Source organism: Tursiops truncatus, chromosome 12, assembly GCF_011762595.2.
Source record: "Tursiops truncatus isolate mTurTru1 chromosome 12, mTurTru1.mat.Y, whole genome shotgun sequence".
Classification (NCBI taxonomy): domain Eukaryota; kingdom Metazoa; phylum Chordata; class Mammalia; order Artiodactyla; family Delphinidae; genus Tursiops; species Tursiops truncatus.
Genome location: NC_047045.1, coordinates 68,068,137 through 68,088,166, shown reverse-complemented (window position 1 = coordinate 68,088,166; position 20,030 = coordinate 68,068,137). Strand labels below are relative to the sequence as shown.

Below are 20,030 nucleotides of genomic sequence, written 5' to 3'. Positions count from 1 at the left end.
ACGCCCTGGGTCATCCCTGTGCCTACAGGCTGAAACCGCACCAATCACGTGGTTCCCCTGACTCTGGCTCTTTCCAGCATTTCATGGCATCTCCGCCTGGCCTGTTTCACTACTGACTGAAACACGAAACTAATGGCCTTTATGAAAGATTGCTTTTCTTTCCCACCGACAGAACCCAAATTGCCTGGGGTTGGCCTCTAATGGCGGCAGTCTTCTTTTGTGAAGAGTGATGTTTGAAGGCTTATTACACTGTGCTGAGAGCATCCCAGAGACGGTGGACCTGATTAGTAAGGTGGTGTGCATTGTGAGAGGGTAGGGCATGGAAAAGAGGGGGCCCTGAGAGACGAAACTCTGTTTATTCCGCTTTTTGGTCCTCTGCCAAACTACAGAAACAGGGACAAAACACAAATGGCCTTATAATTGTGAAATCAAATCAGAAGTTAAAAATCTTCCCATAAAGAGTGTGAGACACAGATTGATCACTAATGGTCTGTCTCCAGGCTCATGATCTTTTGACAATATCTGGTTACCTTACGCCTCACACAGGTGAGATGACTCTGTAAGGTGTGTCATTTTAGCATTCTAATAACTGACTCTCCTTTATGGGTTCAAAGTTTTAAATTGACCCATTTTATTTGTTTATTTTTTTATTGGGATATAGTTGTTTTACAATGTTGTGTTAGTTTCTACTGTACAGTGAAGTGAATCAGCCATATGTATACATATATCCCCTCTTTTTTGGATTTCCTTCCCATTTAGGTCACCACAGAGCACTGAGTAGAGTTCCCTGAACTATACAGTAGGTTCTCCTTAGTTATTTATTGTATGCATATTAGTATATAAATTGATCCATTTTAAACTGAATTCCACACCCAAATAAATTGATCGAGGCTTCTCTCACTCTCTGTCAAGTGACATAAATAGAATAATTAAACACATCCAGAAACCTCACACAAGACTATCTTATTATGTTAGAAACCACTGCCAGTCAATTAGCATTGACAGAAGTTTCTTTTTCGAAAAATGATTTGGATTTTTGTCATCATAAAATCACTGAATAATCCAACTCTTGCTGTCTCTTTCTCTCTCTTTTTAATAAAAGGGGACTATAGTTATTTAATATGATTACATTAAAATGAATATTCACAGGGTAGCTATAAGTACATAAGAGAGATATCCAGCTAACCACAACTTGAATTTAAAGTTCCACCAGAAAATAAAGAAAAATCTAATGTAATCTAATCTAATAAAAGTTAATTAAGTAAGTAATTAGAGCATCCTTTTGTAGAAGCATCCTATGTTAGGTGGCTACGTGTCAATGATTGCCTATATTCAGTGCCTTGGGTGTAGTATCAGAATGGCTTGACAGGAATACTACTGTAACAGTGGAAGACGAAGCCTGAACAAATGGATTAGAGCCACCCAAGAAGGATATGTTAACAGAAGAAAACCGGTTGTCACAGTGGTTAGGCTTATTGGTATTAAAGAACACGAACGTGTCTCCAGTTTCGTATAGAGCAGGGGGTCCCCTGGCCACCCAAGGTAGCATTATAATCTACCTAGCAAGTCAATCCTTAGGATGCAAAAGAATGGATCAGACCATAGTAATCTGACTACCCGCCACTAATGTCATCCAATTACCACCCCCCAGCCCCGTGCCTTGCTTTTGAGTTCCCCCAGGATTCTTCTGGCTATCCTTTATCTTCTTCAAAGTTGTTCTGCCTCTAGGAAGAGCTTACAGAGACTCCAGTTGGCCTGACCATTTTTTTGTAATTATAAATTAATTATCTTTCTGAGCTATACTTCAGTCTATAATCACTTAGCATGAGTTCATTTACTGAGAGAAGAATTCCTGTAAAAAAGACTCACAAAACTGAATGTTTGGGTCCTTGGTCCCAGGCTTTAATGGCATTTGAGTACTGTCGCAGCTGGGACACCCACAAATGGCCACCTCACTGCCTTTGAATTGCTATGGAGATAAGAGAGGAAGGAAGCTAAGGTTTTCTGTGTTTTGTTAATTTTTAGATTATACACATAAACAAACTAGGAAAACCGTGTAGCCAGTTCTAGCCATAGTTTGCAATGGGAAAAGACCTTTTGGAGAGGTTGGTGTGTTTGTTTTTTAGTATCATATCAACAACATACCAGTGTTCCTTCTTTTTCCCTCTACGAACAATTTACCCTTTAAATTTAGATCATCTCTAAATAAGACATTTGCAAATGAGAACACATGTTCGCTTTTCCTATTACAAAAGTAACAAATGCTTATTGTAGAAATTTGTGTGAATTTTTGTTTTTGCCTTTATATCATTCTATGATGATCTATGCTGTATAAATAAAGTGGAAGGAGTCAAAAAGCAAATCGTCATCTTTGGAACCCAAATGGCTCAAAGATGCGTGCATGCAGCCTGAGCGTCAGCAGTCCGTCTGCCTGACAGCACTTCAGGAGTTTTTTCCTTGGCATTTGGTCTACCTGAACTCTCTGTCATCTGTTTAGGCCCCCTCTAGAACTGCTGACCAATTATGGATTTTTTTTTTTTTTTTTTTTTTTTTTGGTTCAAGAACTCTTCTCATCAATTAAGAGCCAGGAGGATATGCTAAACTAATTACTTTGAGGATAAGCATCTCAGGAAGGTGCCAAGATTGGGAAGAAACATCTGTTTTTAAGCTGTGCTAACAGAGCAAGGAGACCCAAAGAAAATCTACTTTGTCCAGATGATCCCCACCCCCCCCAGAGCTTGCTTGCTTTCTCCTCCCTTACTCCGTTTTTGCTTGAGACTCTTCAAGCACAGAGCAACAGAGATTTCTGACTGGGTCCAATACGACAGGCATTACTCTCTCGATAGGACTGAGCAAAGCAAGAAGCGGCTCTGATGGCCAGCACGGCGGCAGCTTCCCCTCCTCGGTGCCCCAGTCCTCTTGTTGGCATCACAGTCTGTAGGGATGAGTGAGCTTCCTATTGCCTACTGCCTCTTGTTTTTAGAAGATCCCCCTAATAGAGGGAGTGAAACCGTGTGAGAGCATTTAACAGAGCACCTGGTGTATAGTATTCAATAAATGTTAAATGAATTTGCCAGAAGGTCTGTCGAAGGTTTCTCCCCATTTTCCTGGCTTGCCTCATTTTTTCAAGATAAAGTACATAAGAAAGTTCCTCTGTGTATCCCGCAGTGTAATACAGAAGACACATCGAATAGGCAAGATTATTTACAGGCGGCATTTGCTGAATGATACTGAGGCCCAGGAGGCTGGGCCACTTTGATTAACTGATGTACCTCAGACCACCTCAATCTTGTTGAAAACAGGAGGGGGGGGGGATAAATTATAAATTTTAAAAGAAAAGCAAATTTGACAGAAACCTCTCTCTTGATAAAGCAGAACAAAACGGCTCTCGGGAATTCTTAGTGAGGCATCTCACTGGGCAGGCACAGTTGATTCGTTAGGGTACCCATGCAGAATGTACTGGATCGTCTCTTGCCAAAAATATTCTTTTGCAACTGTGTAGCTCTGAACTATGCCTTCTTAGAAACCCAGAGATGATTTACAGATGATACTAGATACATTTAGTATCCATTTTTTAAAAACGTAGCTAATTCTACTGATAATACCTTATTTTCACATCTTAAAACCCAGTACATTGGGTAAAATCCATGGTGGCTTAAATCTGTATCCAATTGTTGAAACAAGAAGACAAGGCAGGAAGATGTTCTCTCCTTGCCAAAATTCGTACTTTGTAAACTGGCCTGTAAAACTGTATGAAACCACTGGCTCTGTGGTGCCAATGAAATAATATATCACAGAGAAACAATAATAAGCACAAATGAACAGGCTTTGGCTAAACAGCCTCAAGGAAAAAGATAAACAGTGACTTCTGAGCCAGATTCTGCATAAGCCCCTTTCTCATGTTTGATGCACTGTCCTAAATGAGAAATTGTGGTCAGCTCGGAGTTCACGTACATAGCCGAAAGTGCCTATCAGCTGAATGACGAAAAGCAAAGCTGGAGAAAAAAAAAAAAAAAGCAAAGCTGGGTTTGGTTTGTCAAAAAGTTTAGAGTACTTGCAAAGAGCAAGCACTCCATTATCAGAATGATTGGGTTCAAGCCCAGGTCGCACCACGTCCTAGCCATGGACCTCAGGCAAGGGACCTGTAAAATGGGAACCCTGTCCGCCTAGCAGTACGACAGAAGCATCTTCTGTGAAGAGGGAATGATGGACATTCCTACCTTTGGGGGCTCTGATGATTAAAGAAACAGAGCACAGCCCTTAGTGTTGTGTCTGACCCCCAGCAGCATGTAGTAGGAGCGAGCTCTCATTCATAGACTTTTCAGGCTCTTGGGGTGCTAGTGGGTTTCGCCACTATGGGAAGGGAGACGGCAAGAAGTTTCAGAAGGTGTAAATGGAACTGCTCGTCCCCAGGCTGGAAACAAAAAAGAAAGGTGACAGCAAATGCCTCTGCGTATGTAGTATCTTCTTTAGGACTCTAAGGTAATTTGGGAGGGAAGGGGGTACAGGTAGAATTTCTGAATAGTCAGACAATAATGTTACCATATTAGTGAATGTAGGGGCTGTTTTCCTTTGTTGACTCTGCTAATATTGACAGCAAACCCCTGGGCTCCTACGTATTATTTTCTAGGCATTGGGAGCGCTGAGGCTCTTTCTGTTTTGTTATTTGTGTTCGTATGAAGGCAGCCATTCTAATTTTGTAGTTGATTGTTAAGGCAAAGAAAGGGGAGGGGCCCTCCTTAGGATTAAGTGGGCTGAGGTGATAAAAATGGGCAGAGAAGACTCCTCTCCATTCATGCCTTCCAACCTTGGCACACCACTAATTTCTGCTTAGGATTCTTTCCTACTTCACATCCCTCCCCAGTTTCCCCTTGGTGAATAACGAACAAAGTGGTAGGGAACTCATTGAAGCATAAAAGCAGATCGGGACAGAAGGGCTCCTCTGGTTCCCTCTGAGACACAGCTCCCTTCATTTTCCTTATGTTGCACCAGACTTTGGCCACCACTGCCCAAACTGCTGGTATGTTTGTTCCCTTTAAATGAAGCACAGACCTAACCTACAGGATAAAGGGACATTCTGAAGAGGGAAACTTCTTGGAAAGGTTTCTTCACAAGCACTTAGGAACAGTGGGCAGGGCAACAGGGCCACCTGTGAACTGTGGCTACACACGTTCTCTCCCCTCACCATCTCTCATCTTCCCGTCTTCTCTCCTTCCCGCCTTCCTGCCTGTGTCTCTGGGAAAACGTCTCCCAAAGCCAGAATCATGCCTCAACTTCTGTTCCTAGGACAGTTACAAAAAGGCATGATGAATGAAAGTCCTATCCAGGACTGGCTCTTTGTAGTAAAATAGGCAAATCATTAGCATAGTAATTGCACAACAAAAAGTTAATACATTCTGTGTAGGTGGAAATTCCACTAGCTCCTTCCTTGGGGGAAAATATTCCTTTTGATATCGGCTGCTTTAACACAGCACATTTTGATCCAGATAAAACAGGTAAGAGTTACCTCAAAACGCCCACAGGGACTGTAGTAATTTCAGGAACACCCATACAGCAAATTGTTGTTTATTTTTCTATGAAGAAGGAGATGCTTGTGGTAGAAGGATGGGGTGGGGCAAAGGTAAGAGAGAAAGAGAGACAGAAACAGAAGTAGAGAGATAGGGAGGGAAGGAAACATGCAGAGAAGGAAGACAAAAAATGAAAGTGTTCCTTTTTTCTTTCCTTTTCTTTTTTTAAATCAACAACTAATACTGCATCTTGTTCTTGGTCCCCCAAACAAGGGCATATAAAAGATCCTGGTTTCGGGGGGGCGTGTCATTTTTTTTTTTAATAAATTTATTTATTTATTTATTGCTGTGTTGGGTCTTCCTTGCTGCACGCGGGCTTTCTCTAGATGCGGTGAGCGGGGGCTACTCTTCGTTGTGGTGCGCGAGCTTCTCATTTTGGTGGCTTCTCTTGCTGCGGAGCACGGGCTCTAGGCGCGCGGGCTGCAGTAGTTGTGGCTCACGGGCTTAGTTCTCTGTGGCATGTGGGATCTTCCCGGACCAGGGCTCGAACCCATGTTCCCTGTATTGGCAGGTGGATTCTTAACCACTGCGCCATCAGAGAAGTCTTGGAGGGGTCATATTTTTGAGAACAAGAATCATATACATTATTAATGTTATTGAATTAACATTATTTATGTTAATTGTTAATAGTAGAATTAATTAACAAGTCTACTTTTTTCTCCATTACATATTTCAAATACATATCTTACTTGTGTATATAAATATGGGAAGAAGATATCTTCCTTTTCTGAGATATATTTGTGGCCTTTTTGCCTAGAGAGAGTAGGAACTCTGTGAGATGGTATACAGAACACGACAATTCTCTACGATTTCTAGGGGACTATTATTAAAGGCAGATTTTTACTCACTGAACCCGGTTGCTGGACTAAAGCAGGGCTACCTCTGACAAATTTCACATGGAGTTTCAGAAAATGAACATAAGCCATCTAGTCAGTTGTGTAACGTATGGGATTTTCTTTGAGAAGAACTTCTTCAAATGTCAGATTTAGACAGTTGTTCATGAAAATACTGCTGAGAATGCACCAAAAAATGGTATTGGCAGAAAATGAATGGAAAAAATTTGCCTTTCTTGGCTAAGATAGAAAATGTCTATGATTAGTTTCGTCAGTTTTACAATATCTATTTCTTATATCAACATAAACAATAAATAACCTAAAATTCTATTAGTTTTTATTTACTTTACATTTAATTATTATTCTCAAGATTTGTTACTTATAATATTTCTTGACACTAGTGATTTTGTTTGGGCAGCAGTGTGCCTAACTCATGAGGATAAATCATAATTAATTGAAGTCCTCATGGTGACCTCATTCCCTTCGTCTTCTACTTGCTTTCCCAGCATTCCATGCAGCCAGTTCTAGCCATGTGACAGTCAAATGAGATGCATGGGGAAATTGGCTGATGGAGCTTCTGGGAAAGGTTCATTGGTACGATGAAGAGACAAACCCTTAGGGAGAGCTCCCTTAAGAGTGTCTTCCTCTCCCTGCCTTGAACATGGGTGCAAAGCATATGAATGTTTGGTGGTTTATCAACCCTTTTGAGATTGTAGGTAGCATGTTCAAAGACAAAAAGCCAAGACTCTGGAGACAGAAAAGTGGAAAACAGAAAATGCATAAGCCTTAAATGACAATACTGAGCAATACAGCCTGGAAACTACCTGCTTATAGGCTTCTTGTTTATCTTTATTGCTTAAGCCACGGTTGGTTGGATATTCACTAAAAAAATACTGAATTATTTACACGTTGCTTCTGATGCTTGGGTTATAGCAGTAAATTAGACACACAATCTCCCTAACCTCATAGGGCAGGTGTCAAGTCAGAGAAGACATACAGTAGAAATAAAAGAATAAACATATAATGTGCCAGGTAGCAGTAACAATGAAGGAGAATATAAAGTAAGTTAAGGGCATACAGAATGACAGAGGGAGGCTGATTTATAAAGGTTATTCATGGAAAATTTTCTGAGGTGGAATAATTTGAGTAGAGACCTGAATGAAGTGAAAGAGTGAGCCAGGTGAATATCTGGGGGTGTTCTGTTACTTGCAGCTGAAGAGTATCACTAACTTACACATCCAATATGTTTTTTAGTTATTCTTCAAAACAGAGCTCCAATATCATCATTTCTGGGAAGTCTTCCAGGACCTCCCACTCAGTAAAACCAATCCTTTCCTCTTATGGGCTACTTCTGTACCTGCATGTGTTGTTATACTCATCATGTTACCTTTTAATTTACTTGTTGATATGGCTTATAAAGTCACCTTCTCTAAACTGTGAGACCCTGAAAGGCAAGATCAGTTCTTAGTGACCACTATACGGCTCCTGGCACTCAGTACCTGCTACACCTAGCAAGCTCCAGGTACCTGCAAATAACTACTGACTTGACTAGAACTTCTGTCCTTTGATGTTCTGGATATAAATGTGTGGTTTTCATTGTAGAGTGATTAAAAATAGGCACCTACAGTAAAATTTCTGTCAAAGTGTGGTTATTTTTTGTGTTGAAGATATTTGTCTTGCAAGCTGACAACTCTGAGTTGGCGTGAATGTGTACGAATTAAATAGTTCACCAAGGCAGAAAATCTTTGGTTTTCATTTAGGAGAGAAGAATATATAAGATGGTCAAGAAGCAACCTGGTTCTCTACCGGGAACATCTGTCTAGTCATATTATTGCCCTTCGTCTTTGGAAAAGGCATTCAAAAAGGTGAGTTTAAGACAACTCACCTAGGTTAGGTTATGACAGTCTTCGGAACATTTTTCAGCAGACTGAAGAATGGGATGGGAGGTAAAGGCTCCTTTTGCTAAGGAATGAATGAATCCTCATCTCCGAACCTCCCCTTAGGCAACTCAGCTCACACTCATTTCAGCACAGGGCAAAAGCCTATGACTGACTCAACCCCAAATGAACTGGGTTTAACCATAAAATATGACCTTGCTGATATTTATATTTTTAACTTCAAAGGTGAAGAGAAAGAAAAAGGGCATTTGAAGAAACTTATAACCTCAGCGAAGGCTTAAAGAAAATAGAAAAGAGTTTGATTTTAGGTACCTGTGTGAAAATTTAATAAAGAGAGGATCAGGAGATATTAAGTGTATTAAATCCCAAGTTTCCCCTTAATATCAAAACAGAAAGAAAAGCTTTTGTTTACAATCTCAAATAGAATCAAATTCCCTTCCTTTGTGTGTTACATTAACAGACATTAATATTAGTAACTAATATTCATTACTAAGTTTGCTTTCCATTTAAGCCAATCTCTTACCCTTAAAAATCGGAAATGAAAATAACGTTTTCTTAAATCGTAGAGGTATGACAATCTAAATTTATATGCATCACAAAAGTTTTCTGAAGGATGGCTTAGAGTTAGCTAGTATATCAACAAATGAAGACTTTGAGGAATCTCCTTCTGAAAATAATTGCTAGATATGTTTGCTTTGAGTGTGCATTTGAAATTTCAAACTCCATTTTCCACGTTTCCTAACGTGATTATAACACCAGAAAGAGTTAACAAAGAGCTCTGAGACTCAACTCAGATGAAAAGCTCAAATTCCAGAAAAGTTCATCGCGGCACATGCTCGTTTGCTCAGGACACCCTGGATCCCATCCTAGGTTAGAACAGATCCAAATTTCCAGGACCTTCTCAGACCCACTGCTTCTTTAGTGAGACAGGTACATCCTCATCTTCACCCACCCATCAAGGTTAGCGAAGCAGCAACCCAGCATCTGCTCTAGAGTAACCCAAGTGAGCCCAGGCACAGAGGTGTACTGGAGAGGTGGTGAGATCTGATTATGTGCGTCACGCAGCTGAGCAGCTGTGGAGGAACGGGACGCACAGACTCGAATTCACAGAAAATATCTAATTGTTCTTCGTCGTTCAATGGGCTGCTTGGGATAGCAGTTGGAGACACAGTTGGGAGTTTTGAAAGAGGCAATTTCATACTCATCATACTCATTGTGTGCTACTCTTTCTCTTTCTCTCTTTTTGGTTGAAAGCCTCAGCGTTAGTCTCCTAACTAGAAGAGTATCTGCCAGCACAAAAGTCAACGAACTCACAGGAGACAAAAGACATTCTTGGTTTGATTGCTCCTAATAAACTTCAGTGCTTCCAGACCACATAATGTCATAGAATTATTTGTAATGCTTCTTTAAAGGGGGGGACAGCGTTCAGAAATGAACTGCACATGGTAAGAAGAGCCTCCCAGGGGTTATCCCTGCAAAAATGAGCTGCAAGGCTTTGGGAGTGGTGGTGGTTTCCGGCCATTAGCGTTACTAATCAAGGCCAGCTTTGCATTTACGGGAATCTACACAAATCAGGATGATACATGCTATGTTCACTCAAGCAGACCTGCCTGATTTCTTCAAGGTTACGCTGAAACAAAGCCTTAGCCCAATTATCTTGGATTGGAATGCTTCATTATTTTAATATATCCTTGAGAGAGAGAGAGAGAGAGGAGAGAGAGTACATGAAGTAGACACACATCAGGTCCATGGGTCACAAAATCATATTTAGTGCTTCATGCCCACATAAAGCAATTACTGTCGGCTCGTTACTGGAGGAAACATTAGTGGAGAAAATACAAATCCTAGATAACCTACCAGGTCTTTCTTGCTGCCATAGTTACAGCTGAGGTGAGAGAGAGAGAGACAATGGGAGTGCCAGAAAAGCTCGGGCCTAAGAGGTCTCTTTGGGAAACTTTGAGCAGACGTGATACATTCAGCTGCCATTCCGCCCTCTTTTTATGCCCATTGCCTTTTTGCCCTGTACCAGGAAGCAAAAATAACATTGCTTTGCCCCCCGCAAACTTGTGGTTGACAAACAGAAGGCGTGGAGCTGAGGAAACCAGGAGAAGATGGCAGAGGAAGTCCTCTGTGAGGTTGGCAGTCACTAGGCAGTCAGAGCCTGGAGGTCTCTGGGGACCGACCGCAGGCTTCTAAGTGGAGCCTCTGTACCTTCCTCCTTAGGATGCTTGAGCCATGCCCCAGGCTCTCTGGGCATAGTTTGCCCTTTAGGATCTTGACTGTGTCAACCAACATGGTACAAGCTGTTGAATTACAAATGTTATAACCAATCATTTGCACACATAGGCATTCTTACATTACAGATCCTACAGGTCCTGGGCATTACTGCTATTCCTGTCCTTCTGATATAATGAACTCTTTGGGCCAGGCACCTCCCTCCCAGGCCGGGAGCCACAGGAAGAGTAAAGACGACACCACTTCAGGTGATTCCTAATGGCATTGCTTCAGGAAGGATACATACGTTAACAAGGAAGAAAATCTTAAGTGGTAAAACTACCATGGAATTCCAGACCCTACTGAGCAGCTGGGGGAGATGGAGGAGTTACAGAAGTCATAGCAACGATTACGGCTCGGGCTTCCCTGGTGGCGCAGTGGTTGAGAGTCCGCCTGCTGATGCAGGGGACGCGGGTTCGTGCCCCGGTCCGGGAAGATCCCACGTGCCGCGGAGCCTGTGCTCTGCAACGGAAGAGGCCACAGCAGTGAGAGGCCCGCGTACTGCATTAGGGCTCCTTGGAAAGGAAAGCTGGGAAATAACCATGGGGAAAGATAGGCAAAAAATCATTAAATTGCATGTTTTAATGCAAAAAATATTTTGGATAAAAATGATTATAAAGAACCAAATTCATATCCTCTGTAAATATGACTTCACAATAAAATTAATGGGGTCTAGGAAGAAGGCATTAACAGCTTTTTGCCTCAGAATGAATTTCTGTGCATTAGAGTGAGAAATCAGGTAAACAGATACAAAACATCAAATGACAGAGTAAGGAACAATGGAAAATGTAAGGAAATTATGGGCCAGGATTCTTCTTAATATTAAAGAGAGAGACAGAAAGAGAAAAAGAGAGGAAGGAGTGGGGAGGAGGCTCCAAAAAGGTCAGGAAAAATAAAAGGCCAGTGACTGTAAAAGGGAAAATGACTCATAATAACAGGGAAAATTATGAAAAACATAAATATTGACTATAAAAAATACCAGTGGGCAAGAGAAAAATAAGAGTTAAAGAAATCATTGAAACCGCACATCTCTGATTCATTATTTGTTCTTTAAATTCTTCTGTGAAGCTCATCAGCTAGGAAAGGTACATTATGTGATGAAAATATAATATTATGATTTCTGACTTAAAAAGGGGGTGAAATTAAAGGCATTATTACTTCTCTTCCCTCTTCTAAAACACACAGAAAACAACAAAAATTGTGAGGCACAAAGGAAAATATCAGATGTAATCAAACAAACAAGCAAACAAAAAAGGCTCCCATTCTTTTACAAACCATGAAGCATACACACACGGGCTGAATTCAGGAAGGATGCTGAAAGCTGACAAGTATCTCAAGTCTCAAGCAGGACCAAAAAGTTTTTGGCTAAAGTAACGTCATAAATGTCTAAAGGGCATATGCAATGAGCCTTTGGTGAGAGTGGCAAGACATACAACTGAAGCTCACAGAGACACAGTTTGACACCACATCATAGAAGGGGAGGAAGAGCTAAGAGAAATGGTTAATATTATATTCCTATTTACCTTTGTATTGTGTTATTATTATATTCCTTCTAGCCAAGGAAGACTTCCAGAGTCAGTGACATGCCTATGGAAATTCCAAGGGAGTAAGGGAACTTCCCTCGTGGTCCAGTGGCTATGACTCCACGCTCCCAATGCAGGGGGCCCAGGTTCAATCCCTGGTCAGGGAACTAGATCCCACAGGCTGCAACTAAGAGTTTGCATGCCACAACTAAAAGATCCTGCATGCTGCAACTAAAAAAAAAAAAAAAAAAGAAGAAGAAGAAGAAAAAAAATTCCAAGGGGGTAAGCCAGTAAAAAGTAACAAAATATACAGACTTGGATTTTCTAGATAATTCTTTCATGCAGAAAGTTTAGTCTTTACAGTTTATACCAATGGAAATTTTCTCTCAGATGAGTATTCTGATAGAAGGTGTTTGCATTTTATAAGGCAAATCCAGAGAAGGAAATATCAAATATATTATGTAAAGCATTTAACTCTGTTATGTTAAGCAACAGAGTTTGAGAGATTTGGTAGATGGCTTCAATCTGAGCAACTATCTAGGTTTTCAGAGGGTAAGGATGAGGAATGAACAGAGAAGTGTGACCAGATTACACTACTCTCCTTGTGTTGTTGTCAAGAGCTGAGGGCTACTTCATCCGAGAAAACACAACTCAGTACATAGAAAAAGCAATTCAGTGATAGTCTGGGTGTCCACTGACTGGTCTTAGAACAAGCACGTAGAGGTTTCTGCCAGGTATAAATAAGAGTCATTGCAAGGATTTATTTTTTAAAAGTTTTTTTTTTTTTTTGGCTGAGTTGGGTATTTGTTGTTGTGTGCGGGCTTTCTCTGGTTGCAGTGCACGGGCTTCTCATTTTGGTGGCTTCTCTTGTTGTAGAGCATGGGCTCTAGGCAGGCAGGCTTCAGTAGTTGCAGCATGTGGGCTCAGTAGTTGCAGCACATGGGCCCTAGAGTGCATGGGCTTCAGTAGTTGCGGTACGTGGGCTCAGGAGTTGTGGCTCTCAGGATCCAGAGTGCAGGCTCAGGAGTTGTGGTGCACGGGCTTAGTTGCCCTGCGGTATGTGAGATCTTACCAGACCAGGGATTGAACCCGCGTCCCCTGCATTGGCAGGCAGATTCTTAATCACTGAGCTACCAGGGAAGTCCTGGAAGGATTTAAAAAACAACTTTCTGACTCTGCCTACAGAGGACCTTGGACTTGGTACATGGGTTTCTATTTTTCCCAGAAATCAGGTGGCCAATGAAAGTTCTGAATTTGAATTAGATAACACACTCTTAATTGTTCTCACAATTTACAAGCATTCTCTCATTCTTCTCCTGGCTATACACAGGTTAAAATCTATAGAATCTCATGGGGCCCCAGCCCTTTAAAGAAACATGGTTTATGTACAGACAATGGATGATTAACAGATCTGTAAAGGAAGTTAAGCTAAGGAGGGAATCTAACTGAAAACAATGAAAATCAACGAAGCCAGAAGACACCCAAACATTAAGCAGCATTTACTTAAGTGATATTAGCTAATGGCACCGCTGGGTAAGTGAAGAAGCATGAGCTAATACTGACTTCCTCTCCCAAGTTCAAAACTACCAGAATGGTCACAGACCCACGGAACATACATTTCAAGTTTGGGCTGCTTAAGAAACGGCTATGGGTTGAACTGTGTCCCCCTAAAATTCACACGTCGAAGTCCTAACTCCTAGTGTCTCGGAATGTGACCGTATTTGGAGGCAGGGTCTTTAATGAGGCAATTGAGATTGAATGAGTTCATTGAGGGGCTCTGGTCAGTATGACTCGGGTCCTTTTAAGAAGGGGAGACTGGGAGACGGATACACACAGAGCGAAAAGCATGTGAAGACACAAGGAGAAGGAGGCCCTTTACAAGCCAAGGAGAGGCCTCGGAAGCAATCAAGCCTGCAGACACCTGGATCTCAGACTTCCAGCCTCCAGAACCGTGAGAGAATAAATTTCTGCTGATTAAGCTACTCAGTCTGAGGTGCTTTGTTATGGCAGCCCCAATACGGAAGCCTAGAATGAGCCCTTTTCTCCCTCTTAGAAGTCTGATGTAAGACCCAAGTTTCTTTCGTGGTTAAATGCTTTTGTACGTCATACTCACAATCCCAACAGGAAAGGCCAATACAGCCAGCATCCAGTCCCGGAGAGAGATGAGCTTCTTGAGCTGCCTCTCTTGTTCTTGGCTCCCACTTCCTCTAGTCAGGAGACTGGAAAGATCGGTCAGCACACAGATGCCAAAAAAGACAGCTTGAATAACCTGGAGGGAGACAATGATTGGTATTAGTCAATAAGATCGAAAGAAACCCAAGCTGTAGGACGGCAAACAAGCTACACCTCTGCAACATGACACAGGGTAAAAGAGGATCAGATGCACACTTCAAGAGCTATTAGCCCTGCAAACCGAAAAAGAGTCAGACATTTACAACTTGCTACCATAGGTGAGAAAATTCATCTTAAAAACACTGCTTCCATTTTTGCACACCTAAGGACAAATGCAAAACATGCATGGACAGAAAGGGGTATCAGTTCTCAAATGACATGTCCCTTATTTTTTTTAAAACATCACATCTGTGGTTTAGTAATATTGACTAGTGTGATTTAACAAACATCTAAAAAGTGCAAAGAAAAAGACTTAAAAAAGATCAGTAGGGCTTCCCTGGTGGTGCAGTGGTTAAGACTCCGCCTGCCAATGCAGGGGACACAGGTTCGAGCCCTGGTCCGGGAAGATCTCACATGCCGTGGAGCAACTAAGCCCATGCGCCACAACTACTGAGCCTGTGCTCTAGAGCCCGTGAGCCACAACTACTGAGCTCACATGCTGCAACTACTGAAGCCCATGCACCTAGAGCCCGTGCTCCACACAAGAGAAGCCACCGCAATGAGAAGCCCGTGCACCGCAACGAACAGTAGCCCCGGCTCACTGCAACTAGAGAAAGCCTGCATGCAGCAATGAAGACCCAACACAGCCAAAAATAAATAAATAAAATAAATAAATTTTAAAAAGATCAATAATAAACGAGACAATTTAGTCTGAATGTGAAGAAACCTTCCTATGATTTAATCTCTTAGAGTCAAAATTTTTTCTACCAAAGGAAGTGGTAGAAAGCTTCTAGTCCTTGAGTCATAGAGAAATCAACTGAATACAATAATCAGTACTGAAATGGAGCAATTTTCTGTTGTCAAACTTGAACTAAATGACCTCCTTCTCAGGTTTTCAATCTTTATGAAATAAAATCTGTCCAAAGTAATGTAAACTTAGATACCCACACCATTTTCCCAAATAATGTACAACAACCACTTGTACATTCCCCAATCAATTACAAATTGAATTACTGACATCAGCTATGTTTACTTGGACTATCACAGAGAGAGAACATTGAAACGCTAGAGCCCAGTTATTTGTGAAATTCCTAAAGTGGGGGTAAAAGTATTGATGATCCCTTGCCTCGAGTGAAGGCAGGCAGCATACTGTAATACAGCTTGGCAGATGATAATTCAAATTACGGAAAGGGCAGAAAATATATTCCCTAGGCTCAAAGTCATACCCATTTAGCACCAAGAATAGATTCAGGGGAATTTTTCTGATTTCGTTTACAAGAAATAATTTACTGATGATTTATTTGTAAAAGATACAACTTTACTCATTATGTTTAGCAAACGTAACAAAATAATTTTTTTAGTGAATTACCATCTTGGCAGTGGAACAAGTCTGTGAAAGCTCTGCTCCTTCCTGAGGCACAGAACAAAGGGAAGAAGGACCCTCAAAGTTACCCTCAGCAAAGCACTGACATACTCAGATGGTTAAACTCTTATCTTAGCCACTTTGAAAGTTCCCAGTAATGGAGATTCCACCACCAGTTTTAGTCAAATAAACAAAATCCTGCAGTATTTTTTACGTCTAATACACCAGGCTCTTCTGAACTCAACAGATCCTGCTATTATCAGTCATTCTTAGTCAGAATAATGTTCTATTCTTCTTCATAATTTAGGCTATCTTTTGCCTTCAATGACGTAAGGGTTCTTGCTTTTCTACAACCAGAAAAAACAGAGGAGAAGTTAAGACTGCCACCTTGAGCATGGCACAATTAAAGTGTTGTCAAGAATCATGCTGTGATGACCAGAAATGATTTAAATGACTCAGAGAATAATTTCCTACTTGGGAAAATTTTCCATAGCACATCTTACGACTTTAGATGTTAGATCTTTATGTCAACCCTAATGGGGGTTGAGAAACTGGAGTGGCCATACTGGGGAATAATAATCTCTATGACAATCTGGCAGTGAACATATTAAAAGGTGTCCTACCTGATCGATAACCAGGGAAATGCAAATTTAGATAGCATTTCTCATCCATGTAACTACTCACAATTTAATTCTGAGAGTACCAAGTATTATAAGGATGGAGAATAACCAGAATCCTTATGGTGGGAGTGCAAATTGGGAAAACCATTTTGAAGAACAATTGGCAATATCTAGTAATTTAAAGATGTATATACTCTTTTATCTAGTGACTTCACTATGAAGTCACATTTACATGAAAGTTAAATTTAACATTCATTGCTTCAGAAAAATGGCACAATCTAAATATCTCTTAATAGTTGACTAGATAAATAAATCATGCTATAGTCACACAATGGAATTCTAAGCACACATCAATTTTTCATTCTCACAACAAAACACTAAACAAACAAAAACGGAAACAAAAAATGCTGCGTATTGACACCATTAAAATAAATTTCAAAAAATGCAAAGATAAATTTAAAGATGCATGTATATGAAGTAAAATACGAAGAAACACATGGAATTAATAACAGTAAATTTAGGTACCTCTACAAGGAGGATAAGATTGAGGAAAGCACACAAGGGCCTCAACTATATCAGTATTTTATTTCTTAAGTTGATTATTGGGTATACAGAAGTGTAATCAAATGCTGAAAATCTGTGAAAAAGAGGAAATCTTGAAAGTCACTACAGAAAAAAGACATCATGTACAGAAAAGTAAAGATAAAAATTATCTCAGACTTCTTGTATAAAACAACACAAGCCAGAAAACAGTAAAATGATATCTTTAAAGTGCTTAAGGGGGAAAAACTGTCAAAGTTGAAAGACATTTTCAGACAAATAGAAGCTGAGAGAATTCATTGCCAATAGCCTTTCACTATAAGAATGTAAAAGGAATTGAGAATATGATACCAAATATAACTTCAAATCTACACTAAGCAGCGACAGTTGCTAAAATAGTAAATATGTGGATAACTATAAAAGATTTATCTTCTAATTTGTTTTAATTTTTAAAAGATATTGACTATTTAAAGCAAAAATATAACAATATACTGTGAGGTCTTAAACATAGTTAGAAATAAAATTATGACTATAATAGTACAAAAGACAAAAAGGAATGGAAGGCATACTGCTGTTGAATTCTTAGTTACATATAAGGTGGTATAATATTATTTGGTAGAAGACAGTGATAAGTTAAAGATGCATATAGTAAACCCTAGAGTGACCACTGAAACAACAAATTTGGCAAACAACATTTGCCAAATTTAGAAGATTAATGGTACTATGAAATCTTATACTTCTCTACAGCTGATTCCTTTTCTTACTCTTTTTATCCACTGGTGTCATCTAACACAGCAGTCCCCTCACTATTACCTGTTGGCTACCCTGTCACTGTCTGTAGGTCTCTCCACTGGCTCTCCCCTGCTTATGACCACAGTATGGCCGCCATGCCTGAACTGCTGTGGAAGACTTCCCCAAAGTGAGTATGTGGAAATCAAAGAAAGGAGGTACCAAAAACAATTTTCACCTGATTTCCAAACATCAGGAGACAGAGAGAGAATTGTTGGGTTTTGTTAGGGTTGGTTTTTGTTTGTTTGTTTTTGTTTTGTTTTTTTAACACACACTGGCTAATCCTCAAAATGTAATACCTAAAAATTATGGAACAGGCCATCATTCCCTGCAGAGAAGCAAGGATTGACTTTTGGTTATTTGCTAGTTTAAGAAGCAGTTAGCCAGAACTGTTAAACCATTTTAGATTTCTGCTACTTTGTTAAAACTTGATTTGAGCTGACAGCTAACAAATCACATTAGAGACATTTTACTCTTTTGCCTATATATATCATGTTGTCCATTGTAACTTAAAATTCATTAAGTTAAGAATGTGAAAGTCACATGGAGATGCACAAGTGAATCTTACGTAGGATTACCTTGAAGCATTATTCAGCCCCAGCCATTCTGCAGAGCTGGCATTTCCAAACCATCAACCCAGCATGACACATATACACCATCTGGCTTTGAGTTCTTAGCAGGCTGGTTGCTCTTATTATTTTGTATCATCATGTGTAGAAATGAAGTGGTCAAATGTACCATATCTCTCCAAGAAATATAAATAGAAATCTATCAGAATGAAAAAAAAAAAATCCCAGGATATTTTTGAGTCATTCTAGCATTTGCTCCTCTAGAATGTTCTCTACTGTTTAATTCGCTCTGCATCTTCTCTCCGCCCCCTCAATTCTCCCTGTCAGAAATCACAACTTGTTTACTGAGTCATTTTAGGTTTAGGTTCATTTCCACAAATGTGGAAATGTACCAAAGTTCCATTCATAGCTTTATCTTTTTTCCACGAGTTGTTTTTATTAAATTAATTTAACATTATTTTCCTTTTTTCTCTGGAATGCACTAAACTATTACAATTCTGTTTGTACTAGAGGGCAAATTCATTAAATTTCTAACATTTACTCCCAAACATATATGATATAGTTTATCCAGAATGGGTTTTATTTCACTTCACTAGGTCATCTTCGATATCCTCATTTATATGTAATTGTACCAAAGCTACAGTCTATATATCAAGTTATATCATTACTTCAGTTGTTAATTTTTATATTTCAGCCTAATTGGCCAAACTCAGGCAAGAACCAAGGATGCACCAAAATAAGAAAAGCAGCACCTTAAGTAAGAAATGGAATCACTATTTGTATGAATTTTTAAAGACAGTACAGCTGTCTTGACCTTTGGGAGTAAGATTTCCAGTAACTTGTATCTATCACGAACTGCGTTTTGATTATATTGTACTTTCATAAGATTAATGCAAAGAGTACCACAGTGTTTGTTTTGAAGATTTTGCTTAATTTAAAGTTAATTTTAGACACGGCAGACAGAGGAAATAAGAAGGCAGAACTCTGAGGGGTGGCAATGAAATTGGAGTGACGTGGATCATGGAATGAAGGAAAACTGTGGAGAGAACAGATGGGAAAAAGGCAGTGAGATTTATAGGTGTCATAAGGGAAGGCCTAAAGGAGTCTTCTGTATGAGGACAGAGCAAGGGGAGATGATACAGAAGAAATGAAAAATCTATCTAAACTCTTTTGTAATTAGTGTACAATATTATGTATAGTAAATGTACATGTAATCTAGAAAAGAATAGTAGAATAGAAAGAAAGGAAAGAGAGAGAGAGAGAGAGAGGAAGAGAGAGAGAGGGAGGGAGGGAGGAAGGAAGAAAAGAAAAGATAAGAAAAGAAACGTGACGCATGCCCATGTAACATACATGGATGTCTTGTATCTGTGTAATTTCTCCTATGCAGAAGGGTGAATAACACATTTGGAAAAATGGTGTGAGTTGGAGGTCTTCCTGTATCTCACACAGTCATATATCATGTGGTACTGTATAGCATAAACAGTTATTTTATTGTCAGTTCATAAAAATTTCAATGCAGTTCTTGCCTAAAAGCAATCCATGGCAATTTGTGTGTTCAGTGAAGAGTGAATTTGACTGAAAGGAGTTAAACACCATGTTGAAAGAATACAAGAGCTACAAAATAGCAATACCATAACACACAATCTTCTAAGGGACTCCCCCTCCATTCCACAAATGCCTTACTTTTTAATACTGCGCAACTCCTTCTTATTATCAAGATCAA

The 20,030-nt window shown here is 39.9% G+C and overlaps 1 protein-coding gene across 3 annotated transcripts in view; it reads right to left on the bottom strand.

The window, feature by feature from the left end:
• Positions 1–20,030, bottom strand: part of AIG1 (androgen induced 1) — a 239,652-nt gene that overhangs the window by 161,094 nt on the left and 58,528 nt on the right. For all 3 annotated transcript variants that reach the window (XM_033867792.2, XM_019951922.3, XM_019951921.3), the window contains exon 2: positions 14,209–14,364. In XM_033867792.2, coding sequence (XP_033723683.1) covers positions 14,209–14,364 — 156 coding nt within the window. The remainder of the gene's footprint in view (positions 1–14,208; positions 14,365–20,030) is intronic.